Source organism: Barbus barbus (genome assembly GCF_936440315.1).
Source record: "Barbus barbus genome assembly, chromosome: 35".
NCBI classification, from domain to species: Eukaryota; Metazoa; Chordata; class Actinopteri; order Cypriniformes; family Cyprinidae; genus Barbus; species Barbus barbus.
The window spans coordinates 9,868,087-9,880,399 of NC_136763.1; the positions used below are offsets into that span (position 1 = coordinate 9,868,087).

The window sequence follows — 12,313 nt, forward strand, 5'->3', positions numbered from 1 at the left end:
AACATGATTCTTTCGGTTTTAGTCCACACAATCAAACTCCAAAACAACATTGACCTCCTTCACTTTTCATAATTTTTCAAAATATTTTCTTCTATGTTCAGAGAAGAAAGAACGTTTGGAACAATATGATAAATAATTTCCTTTTTAGATGAATTATCCCCTAATACGTAGCATTGCTTTGTTTGAGACCCTAAAAAGAATGTGAGGGTTAAAGCCGTTATTGTATAAACCCACTTACACTGTTAGACATTTCAAAGGGTTTTTTACAGTAACTTACTGGCAACACTGTATAATAAGATTTACAGTACCAAACTGTATTTTAAAACTGTATACTGTATATTACAGTAACTTACTGTAAAAAATCTGATCAAATTCATCAGTTTACTACTGTAATTCATACATTTTAATATAGATTTTGATTTTATTATTTTATATATAATTCATTTTACTACTGGCATTCAATTAAAACAGACACAGTAATTACAAAATATCAAATTCTTTATTTAAAACATTGCATGTATAACACTTAAAATTACAGTCTTCCAATGCTGGAACAGTGCATCTTTACCATTTCTCTTGTCATAGGACGTTTTGCGGTGCATTATGTTATATCCTCTGGATTTATACTCACAAAGAATCTTTAGGAAACAGAAACATAATGGGGAAAAATACATAGCCATCTGCAAAACAGTTGCTGCTCCAAAACTTTACCACCACCTTTGCTCACCATCCACTTTATTAGTGACAGAAATCTGTTCCCTGGGAAACAAGAAGTAGAAATGGCACACTTTTAAAAGGCAAACCCCATATAAAAAACACAAACCTCTCAAAACTAGTTTAACCTAGCTAACATAAAAAAAATTTCGCAATAGGCTACTGGCCAGCATTAACTATCACCTGAACAAAATTTCACATTAGTTAAGTTAATGTTAATATAAGATAAGCATTGCTCGTTAAAAATCATTTTAAGTCGGTAATTCAATAAGCTCACAAAAGTCGTTTGAAACGATATAGCACAGTTTACCATAGTATTTGTTACACAAGTTTGTTACCACCGTGTTGACAGGTAAATGTCAGAAAAACACACAGATAAACGTATACATATTTTTCCCTTGCTTGCAGGTCTTATTCTCTTGTCAGGTGCATCGACACACAGTGCAGATGTTCTCCGGAACTCTTCCACTCTCGCGGGTTCAATACCTGCGGCGTTGCCCAGGTGGTTCCGTGTCTTCCTCGGACGCGAACGGTGCGGTGCGACGCAACAAAAGACGATATAGAACCCATTATAATACGTGATACTATGTACAGTGAGTGGATGCGGACAGTAAACTGATGCTCAGGTATATTTTTGATGTACGTAGTACTCCAAACACAGTTTCTGACACAAAGGACAAACATATTTGCCCATAAAGCGATGCAACACGCCCAGTGTAGACAGTCTCAAGCTTCTGGTGTTGTAGACAGGGTGTAGGGCAAATCCTGTCAGTCCAAATGTAAGAAATGACGAAAATAAAACAACCTCAATGGAATGGCACCAAAGAGGCCATTATGGCAAATAGAGTAGTATACAGCAATTAAAAAAAAAAAAAATACAGTAATGCTGCGTCCCAATTCGCATACTAGCCGTCCTAAATAGTATATGAAAATGTAATTAGTATGTTTAAAAAAGTATGCCAAAGATTCCCGGATGGTCTACTACTACCAGTTAGAATTGGAAGTGCAGATCGATGCACACTCTAATGGCTAATATTGCCCACAACACATTGCGCTGTGGACGAGAATTAGATTAGAACTACAATCATGCATAAAAATTGGCAGATATGCACGACCCAAGGCATTTGAGTGATAAATAATCAATGTCTAACCTAAAAAAAAAAAAAAGTAATGTTATTCATGTTATATTTCATCTGCAGCAACACTATGAACTTTTATTATGATACGTTTAGTCATTAACTTTTAAATGCATCATTATGCAAACACATGAGCAGAGTTCTCGGCATGAAAGACCCGCGATGTACCTCTTCATTTCTCTCAAATACAGGAAATCAAATTAAACTAAATGTAGATGATGTTAACTGGGACAAGATGATTGACAGGGCAGTTTAAACAGTTAAAGAATGCACGTAACTTAGCAACAGAGCGTCCGTTAAAGACGCAGCGATGACGAAGTAGTATGTCCCAAAGCGTGCCTACTATTCTGCTACATATTCAAAAGTATGTACTTTTTCTTCATAAAAAGAGTACAGATGCAGCACAAGTCTCTGTATGTGGGGTCTGACGTCACAGAAAATTCCCATGATGCAAAGGGTATTACAGTTACTTACTGTAAAGAGAATTTGCAGTATTATACTGGATGATATACAGTAAATATAGAAATTACAGAAATGTCTAACAGTGTACGTTAAGTTTCAGACACAAATATATATTTCATTACATCCTTACTCCCTGACTACAAAGACAAATTGCAAGCTGAGAGGAGGTGCAAGGGACTGATTTTCTGCCGGGGTGCATGGAAGAGACTCAGCAGAACATTTAATCTCTGCGTGCTTTCTCAACCGAATGTGACAGCCCAAGCGGCCCAGAGCGGCTCAGTACCCCGTAGTCCTCCCAATATCTGTCAGACCCCTGCTCTTCAGGCCTGCTCGGTTGGCTCACGTACTGAAAAACTTGCAAGAGCAATCTGCTCAGTCAGATGTTCACTAGAACCCCTGCCCTGCCTCCAAAAGAGATCTTCCAAAGCAGTCACACACCCTGAATTTTCCAATGCCTTGTCAGCCGGCTGTGATGTCATAATGCATGATGTCATTAGGACAGGGAACTGAGATTTGTTTTTCAGAAAATAGCAAAAGCAAATGATTAACTATTCTATAAACAGTTTTATGAATTTCTAGTGTAAAATGTGGACTGATTCCCATACATTAATTCCAAATTAATATTATTTTATGAGCTAATTATTTTAGTAACTTAGAAATATACAGCACAACCAGTGCAATTTGATTCCCAAACAAGTGAATCTTATGAACCAGCTCTTTTTTTGATTCAAAAACATACAGCAGAATCAGTGTAGTCTGATTTCCGAAGTAATGCCATTTATGGTCATACTGTGCTTTTAGTGACTCAAAAATATAAAATGTATTCTGAATATATGTCTGAATTCTAAATAGCTCTTATTAGCTAACTCTTTTTAGTGAATCAAGAACATATTGCACGACTGCTTTGTCTGGTCCTTGAAATCAGAATTTTTATTCTTAGTGCATTAAGAATAGAAATCAGAATTTTTATTCTTAGTGCATTAAGAATAGACAATGTTGTTTGAATTTCAAATAGCTTTTATGAGCATGGCCAGTGTACTTTGATTCCTGAACAAATTCGTTATAGTAAATCAAAAACATACAGTGTATCTAATGATCTCTACATTTGGCAGCAGACTTCTGAGGGCACTAAATACTGTAAGAATTGCATTTCTTCTTTCCAAACATTTGTTCCTCAGAAGTTCTAAAATATCATTCATGGAATCCGTTAATGAACCACAATGGAAAGAAACAGAATAGAACTGAACAGAACAGAATAGAACCTAGCATAGCTGTCAGAGCTATAGTGGTCATTTGGCTGATGTTATTTGAATCCGGCTCACAACATTTCCTGATTTGGTTTTGCCCTCTTTCCCCATCATTTCCTTTCCCCTCTCCACTGGTCTATAAATAAAAGGTGGCAGCAAGGCCAAACAAATTCTGTTAAGAAAAAAAGAAGAACATGATCGTAGGGAGGCAGAGAAGAAAATAAAATCTTTGAGTACAAAGAAGAAGAAAAAAACTAATTTAAAACCTTCTCTTTCTCTCCTTGGTGCAAATACACTAATCCTCACTCTCTTTACCTATCCTTCTCCTTAACAAACACAAGCATACAGATCCGGGGAGAGAGGCAGTTCCCAGCATACATCCACTGTTCTTTGGCTGATGCACATTCAAGAAGAAGGATAATTAACGTCACCCGTTAACTTGCTGCAAATCCGTGTATGCGCCTATACGTCCTGCCTGTTACACATTAACAAAAACACGGCGGGTTGATTGAGAAAGAAATATTAATGTAGTATACAGACAGATGGCTGAAACAGAGGCAAGCCTTCATACTAGAATGTTGTTTTCCTTCTGGGTCTACTGAGATCTATTCGTGCACTGTATTTAAATCAGCTTTTTAGACACACAAAATACATTTTATGTGGTGTCTCTTGGCTTTTCACAATTGAAATTGTTAATCCAAGATTATTCATTTTCCATCCTGGGTAGTAAATAATCCTGGATTGCCAGGTTTTAAAATTTCACACTGCAAATTTGCGAACACTGTCCTAATGTTCTTTTTTTTTTTTTGCATTTTAAATGACACTTTTGTTCAAATTGACTTGCACTGCATTGAAGGTTATACCACTTGATACATTCCCTGGGAATCAAGACTTTCAGGAATTTGCATATTTATGAGGTTAGTGAGATTGATTGGACAAATACAGATTGGCCACACAAATTCTGGATTCTTCTGAAACACACTGGAAAAACACAAAAATAATAATCTCTCAAGTTAATGCATTTGCTTTCACTTTACACCCTGAAATTAAATGTGGCGTGAAATCATATGAATATTTAATAAGGTAAGAGTTCAAGATCGGTTGTCTGTGAATAAATTACTTCAAAGCATCGCTAACACATTTGTGAGACTTTACTTAACCCAGAGTTTAAAAGAGGCCTTAACTTGGTTTTAAAAAGATGTTAACCCAGGGTTAAGTATAAATTTGACAGGTCAATTGATCTTGGACTAATAGGCATGGGGTTTATAGAGTTTATAGGCATGGAGTGCTTTCTCCAAAGCCACTTCTTGTGTGATTTACAGTCTCCTCCAATCGGCACAGAGAAGAGCTGAGTGTCTTGCTTCCATTCCACCATCTGTCCTGTCATTCTGCATTAGTGTCACACACATGCCACAGCACTGACCTGCAGCCATAAATCAGTCTGTTCTCTGCTCTCCGTTCTGCCCTTTCTGCCTGGGAGTCTGCCTCCTCTGTGGTTTCTTCATTCAGGCCGCACAGAGACACACAAACTCACACACCCTCTCGCAACCACCCAGATTTTCAATCAGCCAGCGGGAGGAACCCAGGGCCATTCTGTTTATCGTGTTTAGACCGATGTGGGTGCCCAGCTTTATCCCAAGAATCAAATTAAGCATGGAGCGCACTTACTCCGCTCCGAACAACCAGCCCTCCCCCTATCCCACCTCTTTTTTTCCTATTTTCCCCCGTGAAACCATTGTGCTGAGTGAAGGAAATCTGTGAGTTGTTGTTTGCATTTGCCATTCTGGGAAGAAGCCAAGCATCACCTGAATTTCAGTCGGAATTCGCTTTCTTTATCTCGAAGCATCTTCGAAGGTTTTAGTTCATTCTTCTATATCTGTGTCTTCGCACTTCACACTTTTCTTCCTACCTCTTTTCTTTCTCTCGCTCTCTCCAACTAGTGCTGTCTCCCCTGGGCTGGAAATGAATGCCGAGCAGGCAGAGGCTGCTGTGACAGTAGCCAAGGCAGGCGTCATCGTATTCTCCAGTCAATTACCTTCTAATGATGTTTGAATGTGAATTGCTTTCCGTGTCCCTGAGCATTTGCTGAGATACTCTCTTTAGCAGGCACAGTGTTAGAAATGAAGTTGAAGCATTTTTACAGGTGTAGAATGGGTTCCTGTCTCATTGAAGACAGCTTTATTAAGAAGAGTGCAAAACTGCTGTTCGGCTTGTAAGTTTGTGTATTTCTTGCAGAAACTGCACACTTTCTTTTTCAAATGAAATAATAGGAATCATAAAAATCGAATCTGCTTTTGAATTTAGTACTTCCCTTATAAAGTTTGTTTAAATACTTAATGTATACCCAAATTAAATTCAAAAAGCTTTTTTTTTTTTTTAATCGTAGATGCTTTTGTTGACATCTGGTTCCATGAACAAACATTTACTTGACATCCATAAAAACTTTACATTGCACAATATGTGTATAGATATGGTATAGACGTGTGTGTGTGTGTGTGTGTGTGTAAACACACACATTTATACATGTTAAACATATACTGTACATACACTGCTGTTCAAAGTTTTGGGAGAAGTAAGATTTTTAATGTTTCTTATTTTCATCAATGCCGTGTTTATTTGATAAAAAATACAGAAAAAATGTAATATTGTGAAATATTATGATGATGTTAAATAACATCAGTTTTCTGTTTTAATATAATTAAAATCTAATTTATTCCTGTGACTAAGCTGAATTTTCAGCATCATTACTCCAGTATTCTGTGTGAGATGATCCTTCTGAAATAATTCTAATATGCTGTTTTATTACCAGTGCTGGAAACATTTGTGCTGCTTAATATTTTTCTTTTTTGAAAGAAATTAATACTTTTATTCAGCAAGGATGTGTTAAATTGATAAAACGTGATAGCAAAGACTTGGGGCAGGGCAGTACTAGTATGTGTGTATAGATAGGTAGATAGACAGATAGATAGATAGATAGATAGATAGATAGATAGATAGATAGATAGATAGATAGATAGATAGATAGATAGATAGATAGATAGATAGATAGATAGATAGATAGATAGATAGATAGATAGATAGATAGATAGATAGTTTAACTGATTCTGCAAAGGGTGTGTAGTTATGATCTTATGAGCACATATGAACTTCATAAAAACAAACTCGCCTACTCTGGATAGGTCGAGGAGGTTTAGATAATAGAGTTTATAATGATTGAATCCAGAAACTGAATCCCATTTTCAATTTTAAAATCATTCATCAAAGTGAAATCCGGGTGGGTTTCTTGTGGCCAATCTCGTTCAATAACTAATATTAAAAACCTGATACCTTCCAGAAGCAGACGGTGCTAAGTCATGCTCGCTCATTCCCCCCTGTAGAAGGCATTGCCGAAAAGTTCTGGTCCATTAACCTGGCTAAACATCTTGGCTTAGAATGCAGATTAACTCAGCATGCTCACCCCATCTTGTGGCCTGACCCTCTCCCTCCTTCTCCACATAACCTCACATCACCACATCCATAGAGCTTACAGTCTCCTTGACCTTCATATGTCTCTTTGATTAAATTAAGGGAGAAATATGTTATGTATCTCTGCTGTCTGCTTTCCCCTCCTATAAGCACAGACTTCATGAAAAATAAGACTCAGCACACAGATCCAGACTCAGCTTGAGATCAAGCTGTATTGGGGAGAGTGGCAGCTGCTCTCTCCAGGGCTTCTTGGTACACTGCAGCAAAACTATTTCACTTTATTATTAATACTGATAATTAAGGGACCACCATGTTGTGGTGTTTTTTTTTTTTTTATGAAAATTGTACAAGATTATCTAACTCAGAGGGCCATGGCAACACACCCGTGTTGGTTAGATCAGTATGCCTCACCACCTGTCCAATGTGTTTCTCATGTTCTGTAGGTCTGGTCGTCCTGTGAGCTTCACGGTGGTCTTCAACACACCAAGCCCCGTCAGCAAGATCTCCTGGGTCAACCGGTTACACTTAGCAAAAATAGCACTGAGTAAGTTAAAATTGTATCCTCCGCTAACTCACGACTAGAGGTCTGTTGATCAAAAACATTGACTATGATTGTTAAGATCTAAAAAATAGTAATATAAGTAAATATATAAATAGAATAATAAAAATAAGAAAAATGTGTGTTGTTGTTGTTCTTATTGTTATTACTATTATTATTAGTAGTAGTATCATTATTATTGAAAACATTTTGAAAGATTATTTTAGAATATTTAGCTGTAAGAGTATTGGAACCTGGTTTTACCTCTTATATCAGATTTGTAATCCTGAAGTGCAAAGTACAATTTTCCAAGCTTTGCCTTGTTTTTTATTTTTTTGGGTTTTTTTTGCAAATTATTTTGTTTTCACACCAACAATAATAGTCTTACATATGCTGCCTATAGGATTATTTGTGAGCTGTTGTTGAAAATACTTTTATGACAATAGGCAAATAGCAATCTCAGTTGACACTAAGTGGATGTTGGCAGCTTAAGTGGCAATATCTTTCACAAAAAACAAAACAAAAAAACAGCTAGATAGCAACAAGAGAATATCAAACATTCATGAGAACCATTCTCACTCTCCGCCTGTTTTTTTTTTTGTTTTTGCAAGAAGCTTTCATTGCATTTCCCCATTTGCTTTCCTGCTTTTTCTTGGCTCGCCCTTGTTTAGCTGTCAGAATTTTGTTCTGTTTCAGCCAAATTTGTTGACCAGAATAAGCTTAAATTTGCAACTCTCAGTGTAACTTCACACTTCACTTTGTGGAGTCATAACATTTCTATTTGGCATGTGATTCTGAAAAACACATTATTTCTGTACGTCAAAATATTTCAAGCGTTTTGTCCAGACAGGATGTCATTATTCAACCTGCTGAAGATATCAGCTACACCCTAATTTCGTTACGCCCACACATTGCTTATTCATTTAGACAAATTAAATTACAATAACAGATATGCTGGTACAATTTCATGGGGGGCATGTTGTTGCCAAGCTCTCTTATATCTTTTGAGGACATGTGGTTCTGATATGGGCAGAAAAAAACCTTTAATTGGTGTCATTTGAGACTCTTCACCTCCCGTCTGGAAGTGCATTACAACACAAGCCACTTCCTTGTGTTATCAATCCCTATAATCCTCCATCCCTTAAGTCCACTTTGACAGGTACTGTATTGAACCTTATTTACAGATCCTGCGGTCCTCCACCCCACCTGTTTTCTGATATACGCACTGCTTTGAGGTGTAACTTTTGTTTGATATAACATGCACAGAAGCTATTTTGTCACTTATGAGGGCCATTAACAGGTTTCCACGATGGGTAACATATGCTTGTATCTGCATAAAACAGGCTGTCAGAAAACAGTGTTTGTGATATTGTGGCAACATGCTGGGAACTCATGGGGCGTGAGATCTAGAGCTTTAGCATGACTGTGGATGAGTGTGTCCTGAGGGTTCCATTAATTATGAAGATGTGGTTTAGATTGCCACCACAACAACATGTGGTACAAAGAAAAGACCCAATTCTTTTTCCAAATGCTCCCTTGTTGCATGTTCACATGGTGCAAATTTAATTAATATTTTTGACAAGCAGGCTTCAAGGGTTCCTATCAGAAACGGCCAGTTGTAGTGAATCGGTACTAATATGACAATTTATGTAAACAAACTGATTCAAAATTGATCCATAGATTTATGTTCCTATGTGGCAATTTAGGTGTTTTTTTTTGTTGTTTTTTTTTTAAGCAGAACAATTTAGTAAATGCTAATAAATGCTGATGTGCATTGCTGCATTTTTAATTTCTTATTCTTTACATACGTTTGGAAAAAAAGGTGTACATAATATATTATCTGTCTGTCTGTCTGTCTATCTAAAGACATTCGAATCTATAGAAATAATATACACTGGTATGTAGATTCAGTGCAGTACATTTTCCTTTTTTTCTGCTTGTAGTCTAGCTAACTACTAAATTGTGACTAGTTTGTAGCTTGGTAAACTAGTTTCAAAATAGATTCCTCAGTACTGGGCTTGTAGCATATTTATATTGTAAGTACATTAATGCAAACATAGGTTATCTGTAAGTGTGTGAGTTGTTTACTTACTTTTTAAAATGAGTCTTCCCATTATCACCATTTTGTTTATTCAGACTGATTCGCCAATGTGCATGAACACGAGGCGGGATTTATCGCATGAACCAATCACAGCCAAACATAACCAGTCATATCCAATCATATCGCAATAGAGGCATTGCCTCCTCTCACGTGACTTTCTCCCATTCATTCTTAATTGCTCTTAAAACCTGTAGCAAATTAGCTCAAAAGGGAAATATTTATAATTAATAATAACTGGTTATAATTAATTATGAATATTTAGATCAGCTCTTAGAATTAACTGTAGCAGAATCAATATTACAATGATTTACTCTGTTCATCCACCGACAGTATAATCATTTATCAATTCTAGGAAAGATTATTTTCTGGCCAAGAAAGAATAACTTTCCTACTTCATACAGTAGGCCTACTAGTGACTCCGAATTGTGAGCAGCACACAGAGGCAATCAATTGTGATTATAATGAATTTAATAAATTAAACTACATCTAACATTCAACTAGACTAAGCAAAACATATATATACGGAATGAAGGAAAGTAAGGAAAGAGAGAGAGAGAAGAACAAGGAATGGCAGTGTTTGGCATCAATTAACCGCACCTAGTGAGAATCATCAGAGAATCAAAAATCACCTTAACAAATGGGCCCAAACTTAGACACACATCTAACTATTTGGAAACGGTTACTTGCATTGGCTTTGTTGCTGAACAAGAGTCCAGATGCGGTAGAAAACCGAGGTTCTTGATGATTTCAGTAGGAGTGAGCTGGAGGCTTTCGTCTGGTTCTTCTGAACTTTATGAACAATATTTGAGATAAATAGGCCTTTTGTGTACATAGAAAAAGTCTTAGATCTTAGCTCTTTGAGTTCTTGAATCTTGAACCCCCCCCCCCCCCCCCCCCCTCTCCGGAATCTCTTTGAAGCTCAAAGAGAAAGTTGACGACTGTCCCTGCTAGCGTTGGAGAAGATAGCAGAGGTGATAACGCCCTTTGAACCCGAGGTGGACGTTAGACTTGCATCTGTAATTCTGTTACAACAAGAGGAGGAGGGAAAGTTACGATGCCTAAAACCTGATCAAACATCTTGATTGCATTCAAATGCTGCACACCCCACCCCCACCAAAAAAAAACTAAACAATACATAAATAAATATATATGACTACAACACAACATGTTAACCACTAACATGTATGATTCATCCTTAAAACCATTTATAAGAAAAGAGATGAGTCAAAATGATGAATGCTTGTAGGTGATTATATTATTTTATCAGATTTTTAGAACATTAGGTAATTTTCATCAACCGGTTAGAATTTACAACTGTGCATAAAAAAAGTTTGGTCTGATTTTTTAGTTGATTTGATCAATAACGGGAGACAGGCGAAGATAAACATCTTTGTCATTAATTTATCTATCTAATTAAAAATTAAGAACAAAGATACACATTACAAATACACATAATATACAAATAAAACAGTGTTTTATTTCCAGGTACAATAGGTGTATTTAGCAGGAGCATTCAAGAAATTTAATGAACAAATATATAAATAAAAAACTATATAGGCTGATTCCTAAAGCAACTGTATTCAAGTTTTTCAGTCAAGAATAGTGAGGGATTTTTCTCTTTGCATTTTGTTGTTTTATTAACGTTAAAGGAATAGTTCCCCCAAAAATAAAAATTCTGTCATCTGTCTGTCAATTCTGTCATAATGTTTTATTTTTATACTATTATTTACTCAGAAGTTGTTTTAAACCTGATTGAGTGTCTTTCTTCTGCTGAACATACATGCTGTATTGAAGAACATGGAAAACCAAACAGTTGCTGGTCCCCATTGACTTCCATATGATTTTTTCCTACTATCAAATTCAATGTGGACCAGCAACTGTTTGATTACCCTCATTCTTCAAAATATCTTCTTTTTTGTTCAGCACAAGAAATAAATGAATACAGGTTTGGGACAACATGTGAGTGAGTAAATACAGACAGAAATTAAATTTTAGGGTGAACTATCCCTTTAATGACAGTCGACAGCACGTTTAGTGTCCTGTCTCTTTAAGGCCTGCATGCATCTACAGACACGTGTCCATTTTTCTCTCAACTGTTTACTTTCATTTCATTTCGATTAATGGCCGTTGCGATAAATTTTTTCCTCCGATTAAATTCTGGCAGTGTCAGAATATTTCAGACACTTTCCTGCAGTGTGACATCTCCTACGACGACCGTCAAACCAAGAACCAATAGGAGCACTGAACTTGATGACGCAATTAGCGCGACAACTTCAAACCATTCATTATTTGTAAAAACAATATATGTACAAAGTAAAGTTTACTTAAAGTTTATTTATTAAGGGGCAGGATGTTTAAACTCGAATAACAAAATTACCTCAAGTTACCGGAAGTCCTCTTTTGCCCAGCCATGACTTGCTCCACACACATCGTCTTTTTCGTTTTTTTTTTTTTTTACATCAAGGCATGTAATTAATAAAACTAACGCTACACGTTGCTGTTGTTTGCTAGCTACCATTATAGCGAGAGAACGCGGGTCACGTATTGATGACGTAAAACTCTGGACAAGTCTTCTTGAGTACGTCCGTTTTTGTAAAAAAAAAAAAAGTACGTCCGTTTTTGTCGCGTCTTGACTGTCGTACAGTCTGGC

At 36.5% G+C, this 12,313-nt stretch overlaps 1 protein-coding gene across 2 annotated transcripts in view; it reads left to right on the plus strand.

The window, feature by feature from the left end:
* Window positions 1-12,313, plus strand: part of LOC306854714 (rho guanine nucleotide exchange factor 10-like protein) — a 143,636-nt gene that overhangs the window by 60,082 nt on the left and 71,241 nt on the right. For both annotated transcript variants that reach the window (XM_079392948.1, XM_079392949.1), the window contains one exon: window positions 7,468-7,568. In XM_079392948.1, coding sequence (XP_079249074.1) covers window positions 7,468-7,568 — 101 coding nt within the window. The remainder of the gene's footprint in view (window positions 1-7,467; window positions 7,569-12,313) is intronic.